General features: G+C 37.4%; 1 protein-coding gene across 13 annotated transcripts in view; it reads right to left on the bottom strand.

Moving 5' to 3' along the window:
• PDLIM5 (PDZ and LIM domain 5) overlaps nt 1-21081 on the bottom strand; it is a 234419-nt gene that overhangs the window by 153980 nt on the left and 59358 nt on the right. For all 13 annotated transcript variants that reach the window (XM_061419654.1, XM_061419659.1, XM_061419663.1 and 10 more), the window contains exon 3: nt 4391-4542. In XM_061419654.1, the coding sequence (XP_061275638.1) occupies nt 4391-4542 (152 nt within the window). The remainder of the gene's footprint in view (nt 1-4390; nt 4543-21081) is intronic.

Raw genomic sequence — 21081 nt, forward strand, 5'->3', positions numbered from 1 at the left:
GGCATTCCATATGAAGCCAAGTTTGTAAGAGGACAAAAAGGCATGTGAGGGACAGTAAGAAACCTGTCTTAAATGGAAAGATGGTATCTGCTGATGAGTAGTGATGATCTGAGGAGGACACCCAGATTGGGCCTGGGTCACAGAAAGCCTAATCCTCTGAGCAAAGGTCTTCAGTCTGGATGCAGTCTCACAGCACATGATGCTAGCACCCAGCGTGGGTCCTCTGGAACCAGTCTACTGGTTTGGTACACATAGCTCCAAGCTGCTCCCTATATTGCTACTAATGATTCACACAGCAACTTTCTGTGGAAGCCACAGAAGCTCCTAGCCCTCCCCTACATACACACACACACACACACTTCCAGGACAATGGTGGCCAATGACTAACAAATGCAGGGGAGAGGGGACAAAAACCCAGTTCCCTCAAGACAAGACTCACTCCATGGTACAGTGTTGTTCCCAAGTTCTCTCCTGGGGCAAGCTGAAGATAGACATCCCCTGAAACCATATCCTTGCTCATCTCAGTTTCTTCTTCCCAGTCCTGCTTCATCCACTCCCTTGTAAGTAACATATGAAACAACTCTCTTGATAAATCACTTGTACATGAATCCCATCTCAGGTTCTGCTTCTAGGGAAACCAGACTAAAGACAAGTCTGTAAAGGTGAGTACTAGTCAGGAAGAAAACAGAGAAAGCGCTATTGTAGGTTATTCAATTTGGAAGAATCCTGAGCAGACTAGTTGGTGAGAGATGGAATAAAGAGGGTAAGCTGACTGGAAGCCAAGTAAGGATGTTGTTGTTCAAATTCATAAATGAGTGGGGAAAAAAATTTTGCTTTGATATAAAAAAGAGAACTTAGGAAGAAAATGGCCTTAGTATAGGGAAAGATTAAAGATAACTCTTCAAAGTTTTATTTTTTTCATAAAAAAGCAAAAAGTGTTTGTTTCTTCAGTAGCATTGTGAGGGTTATACCATGAATTCTCTTAAATGCAAATCTCTTTCAGGTTGACATAACCTAACACAAGAGGCGTTCAAAAAATTGAAAATAATAACAATGAAAAACAGGACTCTAAAATTCTCTCTCATATTGTAGGTCTCTGAATATCCATACTCAGATATATGAAGATAAGATTAAGTAGTATCTCCAAGTATTTGTAACAAGTTGGCTTGTGACATTAACAAGTTGGCTTGTGACATTAACAAGTAGCTTAAAACAATCTATATTAAAATCAGTAGCAGATTACTCAAACTAGAAACCCATCCAAACAGGGTAACATCTGGTTTTCATCTACTCTCATGGAACCTAGAAGTCTTTTCAACAGAAAATAAGATACTGTACTAGGTCTTAAAATAGTGAACACAATATGAGAACAAGTAGGCTACTATGAAAGAAACCATATACAGCCCAGAAAAAAAGTTTATACCACACATAAACTTTAACTTGTGAATAGGAGAAACAACCTAACAATATACTTGCTTTGTTGTGTTGATATCTCATGACACATTAAGCTTCTTAACTTCTTGGTTCCCTTACAAAATTCATACTTAGTAAAAATGCCTGTCATTAAAATGCCTATTTTCTCTTAATTAGTAACAATTTTTGTGTTACATGTCTCAATATATAGAACAGAGACTATCAAAATAGAACTTTTTAGCAAGGTTATTTTTTCTCATTGATTACTTTTGTATCCAATGAAATGTACAGCTCCTAGCTTTCAAAATTTAAATACACATTAACTTTGATTCAACAGTCCCACTGAAAGGAATTCCACACAAAGAAACACACAAAGACATACAGATAGACATACACATGCTCCCAAACGGGAACTGGTCAGAAAGTCATGATATAGTAGAGTAAATCTCTGAGTTTTTCTAGATTTCTCCTATTCACTTTTAAGACAAAATTGATACTCATCCAGAAAATTACATATAATTTACCCTGTATATATCCTTTAAATCCTCCCAGGAGAGACTCCAAGAATAAAAAGGTTTCATAGTTAAAAATAATAGGAAGATATAGCATACGTTATTTCCCTCATAAAGACTCATAATAAAAACAACAATTTATGGAAGACTATGAGATGTTTTGGAGAAAGAAATGGCAACCCACTCCAGTATTTTTGCCTGGGAAATCCCATGGACAGGGTAGCCTGGTTGGCACAGTCCATGGGGTCACAAGAGGGTTGGACACGACTTACCAACTAAACAATGACAACGACATGAAATGTTTTAGGGGGAAACGGCATTTTCCAAATTTTATAGAACACAGAACCTTTCCATTAATATAATTATCAAAAGCAAGACTTGCTTAAAACCCTTCATGACCACCTGGTAAACAGTAGCTCAGTTCAGTTCAGTGCAGTCGTTCAGTCGTGTCCGACTCTTTGAGACCCCATGAATCGCAGCACGCCAGGCCTCCCTATCCATCACCATCTCCCGGTGTTCACTTAAACTCGCGTCCATCGAGTCGGTGATGCCATCCAGACATCTCATCCTCTGCCGTCCCCTTCTCCTCCTGCCCCCAATCCCTCCCAGCATCAGAGTCTTTTCTAATGAGTCAACTCTTCGCATGAGGTGGCCAAAGTACTGGAGTTTCAGCTTTAGCATCATTCCTTCCAAAGAAATCCCAGGGCTGATCTCCTTCAGAATGGACTGGTTGGCTCTCCTTGCAGTCCAAGGGACTCTCAAGAGTCTTCTCCAACACCACAGTTCAAAAGCATCAATTTTTTGCACTCAGCTTTCTTCACAGTCCAACTCTCACATCCATACATGACCACTGGGAAAACCATAGCCTTGACTAGACGGACCTTTGTTAGCAAAGAAATGTCTCTGCTTTTGAATATGCTATCTAGGCTGGTCATAACTTTCCTTCCAAGGAGTGTCTTTTAATTTCATGACTACCTTCCTTATAAATCTACAGGTTCACAGCCATTATTCAAGAACACTCCTTCTATTCTCTCTTTCCTCTACCTTCCCCCCTCAACCTAAGACACTGAAGTGGTTCTAACTTTGTATTTAATAACAATCAAACAAAACTGATTAATATATAATTCTTGGTCCTTACTTCCAGGTAGTCTAATTCCTAGCAGTATTTTTTTTCTTTTTTATTTATTTATTTTAATTGGAGGCTAATTACTTCACAATATTGTAGTGGTTTTTGCCATACATTGACATGATACAGCCATGGGTGTACATGAGTTCCCCATCCTGAACCTCCCTCCCCATCCCATCCCTCAGGGTCATCCCAGTGCACCAGCCCTGAGCACCCTGTCTCATGCATCGAACCTGGACTGGTGATCTATTTCACATATGATAACATACATGTTTCACTGCTATTCTCTCAAATCATCCCACTCTCGTCTTCTCCCACAGAGTCCAAAAATCTATTCTTTACATCTGTGTCTCTTCTTCTGTCTCACATATAGGGTCATCATTACCATCTTTCTAAATTCCATATGTATGCATTAGTATACTGTATTGGTGCTTTTCTTTCTGGCTTACTTCACTCTGTATAATAGGCTCCAGTTTCATCCACCTCATTAGAACTGATTCAAATGCATTCTTTTTAATAGCTGAGTAATATTCCATTGTGTATATGTACCACAGCTTTCTTATCCACTCATCTGCTGATGGACATCTAGGTTGCTTCCATGTCCTGGCTATTATAAACAGTGCTGCGATGAACACTGGGGTACACGTGTCTTTCAATTCTGGTTTCCTCGGTGTGTATGCCCAGCAGTGGGATTGCTGGGTCGTATGGCAGTTCTATTTCCAGTTTTTTAAGAAATCTCCACACTGTTCTCCATAGTACAAGTTTCCTAGCAGTATTTTTAAGCAGCAATCCAAGTGATCTCAATACAGTTCAAATGTTGGGATGCTGAAAAGACCTGATATCATATAATCAACAAGATGTTTAGCTATTTTAAAACTGAAGCCAAACTAAGTTCAGAAAATTTGGACCTCAAATAAATATATTAGAATTATATTTTTCTATCCAGGGGTATAAAGGCAAAAAACATACTTATGGTAAAAGAAAAGCCAAATATTTTAAAAGAATACCTTCTAATACCCTGCCTAAAATATTAAGGTCAAGAGTTTTACCCTATAACAAGAATCCTTAGGCTGCATTCTACTGAGAAATTGCAGAAATTCTTAAACTCTCTGAAACTGTACACACAATAGTTACAAGTATGTGAATACATGCCTTATAACCAAAGCTTTCACCAGTTCTCATACTGCTCAATAGCCAATTTAAAAGTCATTCTGTTTCTTACTTATCTACCTGAAACAATGGCAGTAGAAAATGCTTCTTACTTAACACATGAATCAGACACAAGAAACACATTCGTCAATGTTGTTTTCTCTATCAGAACCAAATGAAAAAATTTTACCTTTGAAGAGTCATATTCAAAGAGCCTGTACAACCCTTAATCTTGTTTTGGGCTTCCAGATGAGTCATGCCATGGGCACTTATTCCATCAATGCTGAGAACCACGTCGCCTATTCTTACGTTTGCCTGGGATGCTTTCCCACCATCTTTTAGCTGTAAAAAATATATTTCATTAGGACTGTCATTCTTTAAAAATAAACAAAGATGAAAATTATACTGTTGTCATATCAAAAGAAAAATATACTCATATACTACCAGACAAAATAATACAAATTTTCTTAATTAACAGGTAAAGTAAAAATTCAAATGACTTTCATACTTATTTTCTTAAATTTTTATTTGCTGTCTAAAACTCTAAAATAATTGTCTGAGAAAGAGTCTTTGGTAATTTCCCCATTTCTTTATTGTGTAACAGGAGTGTGTGATTGTTACAAATGAGGAAGAGAAGTAGCCAAGGAAACCACATTTTAGGGGAAAAAAGGTAATCTGAATAGGGTATTTAATACTCTTTCAGAAATAATTTTTAAAACTCTTTTAAACAGCTGTATTTTTGTTTCAGCACAAAGATTAATACAGATGGAGGATGTACTGAACAATCCTTCCTATTGAGTCCAACTCATGACCAGTGTTTAAGGGACTGAACTCTTTTAGATCACAGGCCCAAATATCTTTTATGTTGGACGGGCTTCTTGTTCCAGGCATTTAGCAGGAGGGGAAGAAAACCAGTTGTGTCTGAGACTGTCAGACTTTATCGTGTACCACAGTCTTTAATTCCGAATCTTTCTTCCCTTCCTTATGAAACATGATACATGTTTACATTTAGTTTGATCTCCTTTAAACTTCATGTGGATCTATTTCATTGCTCCAAAAGGAGCAAACAAATATAAAATGACAGTCAAATGGAAGATGATGCATTTTTAATAGATATTCAGAAATAAGGAACACGTACAAATCAAAAGGAACCATTCTAATTAAAATGACAAGCTCAGAATTCAGTTAAATACAAGTAGATCACACTAAATATGGGTTGCTGGAAGAATTCATATTCTTGAGACTAGACCTGAAAAAGGAAGAAAATAAGCAGTATTTCTCTAATGTTGTTGTCATTTCTCTAATGTTGTTGTTGTTTAGTTGCTAAATCATGTCTGACTCTTTGTGACCTCACAGACTATAGCCCACCAGGCTCCTCTGTCCATGGGAGTTACCAGGCAAGAATACTGGAGTGAGTGAGTGAAGTCGCTCAGTCGCGTCCGACTCTTTGCGACCCAGTGGACTATAGCCCACCAGGCTCCTCCGTCCATGGGATTCTCCAGACAAGAATACTAGAGTGGGTTGACATGCCCTTCTCCAGAGAATTTTCCCAACCCAGGGATTGAACCCGCATGTTTTACATTTCCTGCATTAGCAGGGGAGTTCTTTACGAACACAACACTGTAAAAGCAATTAATGAATTGTGCACTTTAAAAATGGCTAAAATGTCTTTTATGATAAGTACATTTTACCACAACTTTTTAAAAACTAAATGTTTTAGAGCACATTTTACTAAAATTACTATTCAATTCAAAGAAAAACATCCCTCAGCAAACTGAACCAATGGCTGAGTGCTGGAATTCATAACTTGGAACCAAAGCAATAATACAAATGAATGTTGTATGTTCCGTAGGTTTTGATTAGCATCAATTCTCTAATTCTTTCCTTAAAAATAATGATCAAGGCAGATAAATCCTAGTGTACAAGAACAACTATTTGGATCTAAAATCAAGGAAACAGCATTGACTATTAGATCCATCCGGGCAGGCCCATGCCTGTGTTTCTCTCCCACTGCCCTAAAGCTAGAAGTGTGCCTGACACCAGAGACCTTCATAAAATATATGCTGAATCAATGGATGCCATTGGTCATCTAACACGGGCAAAATCTATTGTTTGTTATAAATTGTGAAGTCAGGAAAAACTAAAATTTTTGATTTGAAATCTATTTCATTTAACATATAAATAGCAAATGATGGACAAAGTTTTTGCAATTAGTAAGAAAAAATATCTATTTGAGCCAGGATATGTAAAGTCTAGGCTGCCCAGATGGCACTAGTGGCAAAGAACCTGCCTGCCAATGCAGGAGTTGATGTAAGAGACTCAGGTCCGATCCCTGGGTCAGGAAAATCCCCGAGAGTAGGAAATGGCAACCCACTCTAGTATTCTTGCCTGCAGAATTCCATGGACAGAGGAGCCTGGCAGGCTATAGTCCATGGAGTCTCAAAGATGGGACATGACTGCAGCAACTTACTACATACAGAACACAGATAAAATCCAACAAAGTATAAAAAAAGATTTCAAGCCTTTCAATGAAATATTCTCTATTATAATATAAATGTAGTACATAGAGTTGACACTTGATCAACGTGAGTTTGAACTGCATGGGTCTACTTCTATGTGGATTTTTTTCAATAGTGAATACAACAGTACTACACAATCCATGATTGGTTGAATCCAGGTATGCAGAACCATAGATATGGAGGAACCAAACTGTATATACAGAGGACAGACTATAAATTACAGGCAGATTTTCAATTTCACAGAGGGTCAGTGCCTTTACTCTCTAAGAGTTCAAGGGTCAACTGTAGTGATTGTTTTCATCATTGTACTAATGTAAACAAACAACTCCTCTCAGCTGCCCAGATATTTAAAGGTAACAAAAATTAATGAAATGCAGACAATAAAGAAATAACATTTCCAGAGTAGTAAAACATTAAAATTTAACACATATCTAATTTATCAACATAGCTATACTACATATACACGTGTATATATATATATATATAGACACATACATATAGACACACATTTTATTATATACTATATGACTGACAAAGTAATACCAAAATTCAATAAAAATTAAATGAATCTAATTTGAATTCCAGGATCACAGAATCAAGAAGAAAAAAATAAGATAGAATTTTATTAAGTATGTTTTAAAATACTGTATAGACAGAAACATTTATTAAAATGTGTATGTGTCAAGAGTAAGAAAACGTCTTTAAAAATAATAATACCTACATTAAATACTACAGTTTTACTGTATTGAATAGTAGATGTGAAATGTCTTTTAATAATCAGTATTTTATTAATATAAATATTAATTATTTAATTAAATAACAAATACTGTTACTCTCTCCTGCACAGAACTAAACTGTTTAAACTATGAAGGACATTTACCAAGAAAACAATTCCTAAAGCTATAATAGTGATGCCACTGCTTTCCATGGGACTTACTTGTAGGGTTTTATAAAGATTATGTGAGATAATAGCTTAATAAATGTTATCTGTTATTATTTTCTCTTGATCCCAGATGACTAACCCAAGAAATGTGGAGGCTGTGCTGCTGCTGCTGCTGCTAAGTCGCTTTAGTCGTGTCTAACTCTGTGCGACCCCATAGACAGCAGCCTACCAGGCTCCTCCGTCCCTGGGGTTCTCCAGGCAAGAATACTGGAGTGGGTTACCATTTCCTTCTCCAATGCATGAAAGTGAAAAGTGAAAGTGAAGTCTTCAATCGTGTCCGACTCTTAGCGACCCCATGGACTGCAGCCTACCAGGCTCCTCCGTCCATGGGATTTTCCAAGCAAGAGTGCTGGAGTGGGGTGCCATTGCCTTCTCCAGAGGCTGTACTAGATGATGTTAAAGGCCTTTTATGGTTCCTTCCAGTCTTAAACGGTTATCTATCTATGAACTATCTGTACAAAGGTATAACTCTAATTCTAAAACAAAAGTCATATTTGAACAATTTTGTTGGTAGGACAAAGGAACATCTATTCCCTACTAAAATAAATGAACTGAAATTTGAATCCTGATAAAGAGGAAAAATTATGGAAACAATTATGTTTACATTATTTAGCCTAGATATTCTAACCAAGAAGAGTAAGCATAAAAAAAAAATTTTTTTAACCACAAATAGAACGTAGCTAAATTACCTACTTCACAATTCCTAACATAAGATGTAGACTTAAAAAAGAAAGACAAATCTATGGGCATTTGCTCAAAGTGTACCCAACAAAAGCAATTTAAATATCCCCAGTCCAATAGTAACATAAAGGTAATGAACAATTAAGTAAATAATTTAATTTAATCAAATGTCACACACTGTATAACATTTTTCTCACTCCTTTGATCCAGTAGCCTTCTGAGATGCTATGATCTCAAGACGTTTAGATCCAATGTCTGAGAACTACCTATCTTTTTTGGACCGCTTTTACTCTGCCACCCTTCTTTTTAAAACATGCAGCATAGAAATCATATAGCCCTTGTGAATTCTGCCTTTGCCTTGGGTACCACATCCAGGGAAATTGCTAAATTTTGTTGATTCTTCCTTTCCCCTCTCATGCCAGTCCATATACCCTGGTCATCTGTCACCTTGATCTTGCCTGCTGCCTAAAGCAAGAGTTTTCTAAAGACATTCCTACTGCCAAATTCTCCAAATTCCGTGCCATTTCCTTCATCTTATTTCCATAATGGTGGCCCAACTACCATCTCACACTGAAGAGTTTCATCATGTCAACTATTTATAAAATGAGGGTGAAAAGGCTTCAAATATTTTCTGCTTCCTACAATGGAGAATGAAGTTGAAGCCTGATATACAAGCAATTTATATTCTGTAGTCAACCTGTTTACAACTTCAAAACAAGCTCCTCAGGGATCATATTTTACACTATGTCTTCTCAAGAGCCTTGAATATTGTAGGTATTAGAAAAATATCTGATTAAATCATAGTAAATAAGGAATCAATAAATCCATCCATCAGATTAATATGCCAAATTCTGACAAAATATACTTAATTCATCAAAGAGAAAAAAATCTGAAAATGAGAATCTTCAGTTGAACATTAGGCTGAGCTAACCTAAGAAAGGTCAAAAATCAAACTACGTTTCCAACAGAAACAAGTAAACACATTTCGGATACATAGCTAATATATTTTCCCTAGAATTCCCAAAGAGATGTCACAACTCCCCTTAGTAACTTTAAGTGTTGTTGTACAATCGCTAAGCTGTGTCCGACTCTTTGTGATTCCATGAACTGCAGTACACTAGGCTTCCCTGTTCACTATTTTCCGGAGTTTGTTCAAACTCATGTCTATTGAGTCAGTGATGCCATCCATTCATTTCATCCTCTGCCACTCCCTTCTCTTGTCATCAATCTTTCCCAGCATCAGGAAATTTTCCAATGAGTCGGCACTTCACATCAGGTGGCCAAAGTAATGGAGTTTCAGCTTAGAAAGAATTTAATTGTATTTAATCTCAAACCTTTCTCAATTATCAGAAATGCAAACAAATGTCCATCGCCATCTGTACTTTTCATGTTATTTAAACTGTCAAACTCCTTTTTGCCTACAGTTTTTTTTTTAGCTTAGTAATATTAATTATTTTGAGTTTCTGACATGAATGTATTTTCTAAATCTCTAACCATCTTTATTATTCAATATTTAAGCTTTCTACTCACTAATTTAAAGAGCAGAAAGAGCCTAGACTAATGCCAGTGGAAAAGGCCCAATGCATAGAAACAAATGTAAAACTTGTTAAAAAGATGGCATCTCATTGAAAACTCCCATGACCTTTTATTTATCCCCAGAACTACTTCCTCAAGGCAGCCACTCAACAGAAAGATGAAATTTCCCCCTTAATTGGGTAGGATGTATCACTATTATAAATTGTGAGCAGCTAAGAAAAGACTACAAGGTCACTTGTTATTTGCATAGTTCATTTCTTCTTTGTTGTGGAAAGTCTAAATAGCCTGCATTTGTTCGAGGCAGTCAGTAACAACTTTCCGTCACCAATAAATCTTGTCCATATTGTATGACAGCTATAAGTATGTGTGTATCTCATAAATGCACAATGTGTAGGAAGGAAGCAGTCAAGGGAGGCTCCTGGGTCCAGTCCAGAATAAATCAAATTAATCACAAACAAATGCTTCTCTTTTGATCTTTAAATACATTTTTCAGTACTGTTGTCCAATTTTCCATAAACTTAATTGTAGCTGTATGCTTCTTTAAAAACACTGCTTTGTGGTCTCACTTAAGTTGCAAGTAGACATGGTTGCAGATGTTGGAACAACCTCTGAGCTTCGGTTTACTGATGCAGAAAGCAGGATAACTACCTGCTCTTCAAGAGAGAATGGAATCTTTACTGAGCTTCCCTGTTAACTCAGATAAGAAAGAATCTAATATTAATCACCTGCTGCTGCTGCTAAGTCACTTCAGTCGTGTCCAAGTCTGTGAGACCCCACTGACGGCAGCCCACCAGGCTCCCCCGTCCCTGGGATTCTCCAGGCAAGAACACTGGAGTGGGTTGCCATATCCTTCTCCAATGCGTGAAAGTGAAAAGTGAAAGTGAAGTCACTCAGTCGTGTCCGACTCTAGCGACCCCATGGTCTGCAGCCTACCAGCCTCCTCTGTCCATGGGATTTTCTAGGCAAAAGTACTGGAGTGGGGTGCCACTGCCTTCTCCAATTAATCACCTGCACTTGGATCTAAACCTCAGCCCTAGCGCTACACTTTAACCCTTTTAAGTATGGATTATAAGAAGGCCTCTCTTGAAAAACAGCCCAGTCTTCAGTAAGCAGATGGATAGACCGTGTGTGTATGTGTGACTGTGTGTCTGTGTGTCGTGTGCACCCACGTGTGTGTGATGTGGGGAGGAAGATATAAGAGAAAATGGCATCACAGACTTGGGCTTCCCTCATCTTGCTGTGACTGGGAAATACCCAAAAGTAAATTTTCTTCAGCCGTTTTAGATGGATAGTTCCTCTCACATAGTCTCTTTCTGTCCTGAGAAAGAGATGACCCAGAAAAAGTAAATAAAACTATTTACTGGGCACCAACAGTAAGCGAAGGATCCTGGGAGACCCATCATCGTCCCTCACCACTATCAGGTGGTTTTACTCTGCTCGGCAGATGGGAAAAGAGAACTCCACAGCAAGAACACAGTTTCAAGAAAAGATTCTGAAGTTAAGCAAACATAAGTTCATACTATGCTTGGTCTTCTATTAAAGTGTGCACCATGAGTTTACCAGGCTTCTCTAGGCTTCAGGTATTTCTTCCTGAAAATGGGGACTAGGATTTCACTTGCCTCACAGAGCTACTGAGCAGATTAAATGAAGCACCAGCACAGTACATGGGTTTCCCTGGTGGCTAAGATGGTAAAGAATCTGCCTGTGATGCAGGAGACGAAGGTTCGATTCCCGGGTCAAGAGGATCCCCTGGAGAAGAGAATGGCTACCCACTCCAGTATTCTTGCCTGGAGAATTCCATGGACAGAGGAGCCCGGTGGGCTACAGTCCATGGGGTGGAAAAGAGTCAGACACAACCGAGCAACACACACACACACACACACACACACACACACACACAGAGTACACAGCGCGCACAGTAAATGCTCACTGTCATTATCATAATATGCCATCAATTCGCATATGCCGGACACCTACTTCAAGGACCTACAGGGCAGAAAAGACAGCTTTTCAAGCTGATCAGTCAGGCTTATTTTTCCCTTTCCTACTTAAAGGAAGACCAAACACCCCTCTTCTCTTCCCTCTGCTCCTCTAAGCCTAAATTTTCTCTTCACTTAGCCAAAGAGCTTGATACAATGCCGAATCAGAACCCCAGCTCACAGGCCCTCCCTCCCTGCTTACTACTATTCAAGTCTGAATTTTTCAAACTCTATTCCCACAGGATGGTGGCCTCATGATCAGCACCCAGGACAGTCTGGCACTGTACCAAAAGGCAAAAGAACAAGAATCAATAAGGTGATATTGGTGAAGAAATCTTGAGTTAGGGGTCAGGGAAGGAGAGGAAGGAAAGCAAACAAAAGAACGCGTAACAAGGGAGGGCACTGGGAAGAAGGCGGAACAAAGAACCAAGGGCATGAATGGAGACAGTTATCAGATGTCCCAGGTTTGGGGTCCAGGCCTTCTCTCTGAGTGTGCTGTACATCACTGCATTTGTACAAAATAATATGCAAACTGAATACAATAGCAAAATAGTAATTAATTAAAGAAGCAAGAAGATCTTATACTTTGATTTGAACAATTATGATAAAATAACCTACACAACTATAATTAATAATTATGATGCAGAGCCAATTAACTCAGAGTAATATTTATGTACGCTATTAAACGTGTCATTAACTTTATCGGACTCAAGTAAAATTTACAACTAAACTTCTCCCAAATGCTTAGCCTCTATACAAATTTGTAGTTCCAAAAGTATTTCTTCTTTAAACTTTTTAACAGAAGAAGAAAGTAGCACCACATCCTTAGAAAACCACATCAAAATTAAATATTATCTCAAGAGAACATATCACTTAGATGAGAACCTCCAACATACACTGAAGAGAAAATCTGTTTTATCCACAGAGCAGTAAACTACTTGGGATTCTTAGGCGTTATAGACATACCTTTTAAACTAATCCTTCCCCATAGCTATCACCTCTTAAGAGTATATCATAGAAACAAACCAATCATTGAATTCATAGTAAAAAAAAAACAAACAAAATCAAAGAAAGCATTATAGGGCTTTCATTTTTAAAAATTAGAAGCCAACATGACAGATAACATTTTAAATAAATCTACCTAAGATTTCTCTATAAAATGTACATTTAATATAGCTGCTATATTGCACAAAGATTTTTCATAAAAAGGCAAAATATATAAGCAAAGCAGTGACTCCAGTACTACCTTAGAATTCTCTAATGAAAAGTATCCTTCCAAATCATAGGGAATTCTCAATATATACAAAAAAATCTCTTGTCTTCCCTTGAAAATAAGTCAGTTACAAACCTCAGAAAACAGGTGCCAGCAATAAAAATGACTCTTTGAAAATATATGTGCCCAAGAATATTACAAAGATCATTTTACAATACAGATAACATAAGTCAGTTGTTTACTGACAACAATTCATGCTGGTCCAAAAGAAATTTACTTTGGTATTGATCCTATTACATGCTACAGGTAACAAGTAGGAAATAGGTACCTATGTAATGAGTTATTGCCAATGTGCCAATTTCAACCTTCTGCATATTTTCAACAAATACAGAATGTTTGGAAATATGTGACCTTAAAACCATGGGTATGACAGGAATGCCATCAGGCTAGTAAATGTAAAAAAGGAACATAAATATGACAGCTAGAGAAAGAAACACTAACAGAAATTTCCCATGTCCAAAAGCCATGGGAACTAAGTCCTGGGAAAATAAAAGCTATTGTTTTTCTAAGTGCCATTACCAAAATTCAGAGAAATACATATACTAAGAAAAAATTATATCAATCTGACCAAAGGATCTTCATGAGACAGAAGAAAGCATAGAGAAAAATCTCATTTTAAAAAATACCTAATTAGTGGACAATACTTAATTTTGTTTTAAAATTTTTTTTCTGGTAGTACCAACTGTAGAATAAATAATCTGAATCCAGATAGAAACCTATGGTTGAAAGCACCTAGGTATTTATCTCCCACACGCTTCCCAGAATACTGAGAATGTGATTCTTTACACTACCGTACCCCATAAAAACCTAAGACTGAATGAACACAACTCCAAATGAGAATTCGCAGAACCTGCTTTCCTGCCAAATCATGAATGCTACTCAATCACCAAGAAATATCACAAATAAACAAAAATGGTCAGTTTTCAGCCACTCAAGTGAGCAGAACATTTGAGAAGTACTTTTTTTTTCAAATCCCAGTTTATTCACTACCACTCCAGTCTTGCTAATCTGCTCTACATTACTCAGCACTCAAAGATGTTCTGTCTTGCACTGTTTATTGTTACAGTGCTGGCGCCTCGACCAGACTACAAATGCAACTCGACAACACACAAAATGTCAATCTCCAGCCTGAACGTGTAATATGAACATACCCCTTTAAAACTGGAGATTACTTTGAATTCACTTTAACATCTTTCGTTTGCAATAAAATGATTTTGCTTTCTGCAGGTTAGAATGGTGAAATAAAGCAAGCAATCACTGATGTCTCTCTTAAGTCTATAAAATCCTGACTCTGTGAGCACTGGTTATTTTAACCATGGACTTTATTTTGGCTTATGAGTCAAACTGTAATCAATTTTACCCAAAAGTCTGAGAATCCACCTTATATGGTAGCAATGAAGAGAATACCTCAAAGTATGTGTCATTATGTCTTACAAAACCAAACGGAAGAAAGGAAGTGATTACGCCTCTTTCCTTATGTAGCCACTGAGCCACCTAGTTCGAACATGTTTGTTTTAGCAGTCTAGATGTACGTCCACAGTGATTCCTTCTTAATTGAAATAATGTCTTTATTATTCTCTACAGAGTGACCTAACAAAACAGAAACATGCCTTCTTAAACTGTAATTCACTATTAATATGCCACAAAGCATTTTCATTTTACAGTTAATCCATATGTATTTTAAAAAGTCCTGTGCCTTGTAGTTAACATGTAAATATAATTCTACCAAAAATGTGAAACGCAGGGTGGTTTGTTAAAAAAAGAGTACGTCCACAAATATCTCAATATCAAACAAATGTTACTTACAGAGAAATCAATGTTTCTATGTAGTCCACTCTACAATAATAAGGAACACGATAAGCAATGTCACAGAGAGCTAAAAAGGTTCAAAACCATTTTAGTCAACTGAAAGTTTACCTGAGGACAGATTAACTGAAATTCACACATTTCAACCCTCCCTTCTCATAAGGTTCTTCTCAATGATGAGATGAATCCCCCTCAAAATTGTATGCAAACTGTGTTTAAGTATACATGTATTTTCCACTGAGAATGGTCCATGGTTTTCCCCAAATTCTCAAAGGCATCTATGACCAAATGTTAAGAACTAATGATTTAATGAAACCTCAGAACAGTGTTTCTCAAAGTGTGGTTCCTAAACCACCAGTGTTAGCGTATTTCCATGACAGGGGAAACAAATCACAAGCTTTCAAAACCCACAAGCTAAACATGTTTCAAAACAAAACAAAAAAATCTGTCAGCATCAAGAAAATTTAATAACTCAGAACAGAATTATTAATATTTAAGCAAAGTGGTGCAAAATCATGATTTCATGTGCTAATATCAAGTAAGTTAAAGAGTTAGTCACTCCGTCGTGTCCGACTCTTGAGATCCCATGGACTGTAGCCCGCCAGTCTCCTTTGTCCATGGGGATTTCCCAGACATACATACTAGAGTGGGTAGCCATTTCCTTTTACAGGGCATCTTCCTGACCCAAGGATCAAACCCAGGTCTCCTGCTTTGCAGGCGGATTCTTTACTGCCTCAAGCCACCAGGGAAGTCTAAGTGGCAGGTAAGTATAGCTTAAAAAAATGGGGACTCACTTTTAAACTTTTAAAATCTTCATAGCATAAATCACTAGCATTTAATAAGGGTCTATTTCAATGAGGCACTACCTTCAATACTGAATTCTGAGAATAGGCATGGCCCTTCCCCTCATCTACTGGTTTCTATTATTTCACTTTTCCCACCGGTATGCAGCTCTCCAGAGAGCAGTGCTCCTCGAACCATCCGTGGTGGAGGACACCACTTATGGGGAAGTCCCCTCCCACCCACATTTGCCTTTACCAATTCTTCTGTAATCTACAATAAAGTACTGAAAAAACAAACTCAAAGAAATCACTCAAAATAAAAGAAAATTTTTTATCATCAGACTCAACAGACATAAAATTGCTCTGTCCAACTATGACAGTTCCTAGATACTTACTCTTCATTTCTAACCTTATTTCATTTCAGTCTATAACTGACAGTTGGCAGGTGAGCAGATCAGCAAGGATGCTCCTTCTAGGCAAGGACTATATCTTTTATTTCTTTTTATTCCTTGTAGCAAGACTTAAATGTAACATATAACATACATCTGATGAGTCACCACACAGGAAATTAAAGGTATTTTGTAAATAGGCTATTATTTAATAATTCAACCTACTTCTACTTTGCGGGCTCATGTTAAAGTGATGAATAATACTGCACCTTTATTTTGGCACACTTCTGACTTTTTCTTTAGGAATTATTTCTAAAAAGGTATGCACATTAAGATGTTTGATCCATGACTCTAGACTGGCAGCAAGAATATTTGCAGACATTTACAATTCTGCAAACTTCGTATGATAGTGTCCATTATCCACACCCTTGCAATCCTTAGTTTTGTAAAAGAAACCTGAGGGTAATTCTAATTCTACTACTAACAAACCCTGTGACCTTTGCCAAATCACTTACCCCTCCGGCCTCATTCTGCTCAGTTGTAAAGAGAGTTGGATCAAATGTTCTAGGGTCCCTTTCAACTATAAATCATAATAAATATTTACAAAGACTTAACAACCTCTCATTAGTCTAAAGTCATTACAATTAGTATCCATTACTCAGGCACTAAAATAAATTTTGTGCTTTTCTCCAATTACTTCACACATATTATTCTTTACTCTTATTTCTCTATTATAAAACACTAAAACGGCAAACATGGGTGCTTTTCAAAAACACCCATGTTGTTGACATGTTGAAACTGTGTCAACAACAAAAACTCAAAAGGCTCGATTTTGGAGCTAATTAGGAGAGAAGAGAATCTAGTTTTATCTACTTTTTCAGATCCCAAATGAGTTTTTCTTTCAGAATGAATTAGTCTCAACAAGAATCTTCTTCCCACTGGTAGCAGTTGAGCCCTCTGGCATTTAATGCTGAATTATGCCTTCATTCATTCATCATACATCTACTGAGTGAGGACGTATGGAGCAGATGCTAACGACAACAAGAATAAACTATTAGATTAATGGGGAAAGCAAATACTCATTTATTCCATCATTTAACAAATACTTGTCAGGCATCTACCGTGTCCAGGCTATTCTAGACATGGTGATACAACAAACAAAACGAGTCCTTGCCCTCATGGAACTTCACTTCAGTCAACAGGAAAGAGAGAATCAACATATAAACATGCAGATAAACTAATCACATGTCAAGCATACAATAGACGGAACAGTATGTGACGATAAATAACTTCAGAAGAATTGAAGCCTACAAGTTGCTTCCACATCAACTCATGTGGGTCTTCTTGGAAGACTGCTTACATTTACAACTATCACTCCTGGATACCATGCTGTTTCCAAGAAATCCATGCCTGTCAACTCCTGGTTCCTTTCTGGGCTTTTTCTACCATGCACTTTATCTCATCCCTCAAAGAAGACGGGTAAGTCTTCACCCCATTTCCATCTCTGAAAGTGCAATCTCAGCTTCCTTGGTACAGTTGTAGCCTTTCAGAACTAAGACTCATCAACGCTTAGACCCAGGGATTTAACATTTCTGTACATGGAATTATTTTATTTACCCTTCTTGGGATTTGTTGAGGGAAACAAAAAATCCTGGGAATCCTTTCCTTCCATCTCACTTTGTTTAGGTCAGAACTACCATCAACACCCCTTTATGGGTCTCCTGTGCCTTTTCATACCATCCCAGGTTTATTTTTCTAGCCCAGCTATCCAGCCTGCACAGTTGGCTTCTATGGAGATAGCACCATATGATGGTATATCACTTCCAGCAGGTCTGTAGCCACAAAACATTGATTTACCCTAGATGTTTTATTCCCTCCACAGAAAGCAAACACACGATCACAAACAGCAGCTAGACATGGAAAGGAAATGTTCTCATGTCAGCACCACTACCTTTTTTTTCCTTTTTTAAACTAAGAGTAAAAGAAATTAGAGCAACACTGAAGGATTCTTGTTCCAGTGCAACTGAAATACTGTGTCTTAGCTCTGGTTGCGACTTGGCAGAGGGCACAGTGCTGACAGCAGTCAGGGAAAGTCTATTAAGCAGTGTCACCGTTCCCAGTGGTGCAGTCTGCACAGAGGTGGGCGAGAGCGAGCAGAGGGGACTAAGGTCTGGTCTGCCTGTAGAATACGCCTCAAGCACACTGTCTGCCGTGCCATCTTCACCTGTTTCCTGAATACTACATCAGGACTTCAGAGTAAGAGCCCAGGGTCACTTAAACATAAGGATTAAGACTGAGCCATTATTGTTAAAGAAAGGAAGAATTTTCTGGTGAATCTAGAAAGGTGGAGGTAGAGGTTAAAAATCTGTATAGAGTTTTTTTTGTATAAATCAAAAATATCAATACTACCACTATTGAATGATAGAAGATCAATGTATTACTTAAAAGACTTTGAGTTAGATTATAAACAAGAATTCACAAAAAGTCCATTCTTTCAGCAAATAGTGAGTACATGATATATATCAGGACATAAGATATCTTGCATGCATGCCTCTGTGTGTGTGTGTGTGTGTGTGAGATGCGTGTGACACAGAGAAACTATGTGGAGGAGAGGGGACAGGTAAGGGGAGGTAACAGAGTTATATCATTAATTGTTAAAAGTATATGTAATTAACACAATACTTATAAGACTACCATTTATTGACTATTCACCACATGCCAGGCACTATGCTAGGCACTTTTTTTTACAAGTTTTACAAAGTTTCCATTCCACATGCAAAACAACAAAGATAGCAAATGAAAAAAGCAACATTTGCTCTTCCATCTCTTCCAAAACACATTTGCCTTAACATTACCTCCATATACCCTGGAGAAGGAAATGGCAATCCACTCCAGTACTATTGCCTGGAAAACCCCATGGACAGAGGAGCCTGGTAGGCTATAGTCCATGGCGTTGCAAAGAGTCAGACACAACTGAGCAACTTCACTTTCACTACCTCCATATATGCAAATATCCACTCAAAAAGTTAAATATTTGCCCAGGGGAAAAAAAAAAAGTTAAATATTAAGAATACATTTCCAAGAAAATCTATCTGGCAACCCTCTGGTTAGTTATTCTTCTTCACTGGCAATTACTGTAAGCCATGTCCCCAACTTCCAAGCAAGATGGAAAATAGCACACTACGTTACAATATTATTTGAGTTAGAAAATTATTTCTCCAGGAGCAAAAACCTGTAAACTAGTCCACTAAGTTCCCCAGAAACACTATTCAACATTATAGACTTAAACTAGAAACCAATGTGCTCACATGTGATGTCTAATAACTCGGAAACACTCAGGTAAGAAACATATTCTTTGCAACAGATTCTTTGCAACAGATTCTTCAATCAAAGGCACACTACATGGACTAAAAATGGTTCTGGCAAAAAACAATGGGATGGAAACAATTTTTTACTGAGAATTCTCTGAAGAGTTATAGCAAATTTCAAGAGTAAAGATATTTTGAATAAATGGGGGGTTTTTTTGTTATATTTTATTTTGTATGGAAGCAACAAGTGATGGAGAGACACTAGGCATTCTGCCCTACCAAAGAAATTCTCAAACCAAAAACGTTCCTCCTTAAAGCATATAAAACACACAAAAACACTAAAAACTGGAAGACATGACCCAGACCTAGTTGAAAAAATTATTTTCTTCACTCAAAATCTACAACTATATTTAGGTATTTGATGAAATGAATGAACTCTTTCTGATTTTCACTTGATAATTACTCCACAATCATAAAAAATGTCAGCAACAATTTGTTGGAGTAGTTTGAAAAGGACAGGTATTATTAGTGGGGATGTGGAGAAAAGGTAATCCTCATGCACTGCTGGTGGGAACGTAAATAAAGTGGTAAACGTGCAATGGAGAACAGTATGGAGGCTTCTCAAAGCATTAAGAGCATAACTGCTACACAATCCAGTAATTCCACTTTGACTATTTATCCAAGGAAAATGAAAACACTGATTTGAAAACATATATGCGTCCCCATGTTCACTGCAGCACTGTTTACAGTAACCAAAATATGTCCATCAATAGATTAATGGATAAAGGAGAAGTGGGGGGGGTGTGTGTGTGTGTGTACGTACATAAAATAGATTATTACTCTCCATTTGCAACAACATGGATGAACCAAGAGGGTACTGTGCTAAGTGAATAAGTTAAACAGAGAAAGCCAAATACTGTATATGTGTTTTCACTTCTATGTGGAATCTAAAAAACAAAACTAGTGAACAAATATAATAAGACTGAAACAGACTCATAAATATAGAGAATTAACTAGTCACTGCAAGAGGGGATGGGTGTAGGAAGATGGGCAAAATGGCTGATGGCGACTACAAGGTACAAAATACCAGTTATAAAAGAAGTAAGTCGTGGGGATGTAACGTATAGGATAGGGGACACAGTTTATGATAACACTCATAACTCTGCACGGTATGTGAAGCTGTTGCTGTTGTTCAGTCACTCAGTTGTGCCCAACTCTTTGTGACCCATGGGCTGCAGCATGCCAGGCTTCCCTGTCTTTCTCCATCTCCTAGAGCTTGCTCAAACTTCTTAAGTATTAATGTAATACTTACAAAAATATCAAGTCACTATGCTGTACAACTGAAAGTAATGGAACATTGTAAGTCAACTATACTTCAAATAAAAAAAGAATCAATACGTAGAAAACAAGCTTATGGTTACCAGGGGATAAGGAAGGGGCAGGGATAAACTGGGAGACTGGAATTAACATATACACATTGCTATATATAAAATAGATAACTAATAAGGACCTATTGTAGAGCATAGGGAACTCTGCTCAATATTCTGTAACAGCCTATATGGGGGAAAAAAATCTAAAAACAAGTAGATATATGAATATGCACAACTGATTCACTTTGCTGTACACTTGAAACTAACAAATAGCAAATTAACTAAACTTCAATAA

The sequence above is a fragment of the Bos javanicus genome, chromosome 6 (genome assembly GCF_032452875.1).
Source record: "Bos javanicus breed banteng chromosome 6, ARS-OSU_banteng_1.0, whole genome shotgun sequence".
Taxonomy (NCBI): Eukaryota; Metazoa; Chordata; class Mammalia; order Artiodactyla; family Bovidae; genus Bos; species Bos javanicus.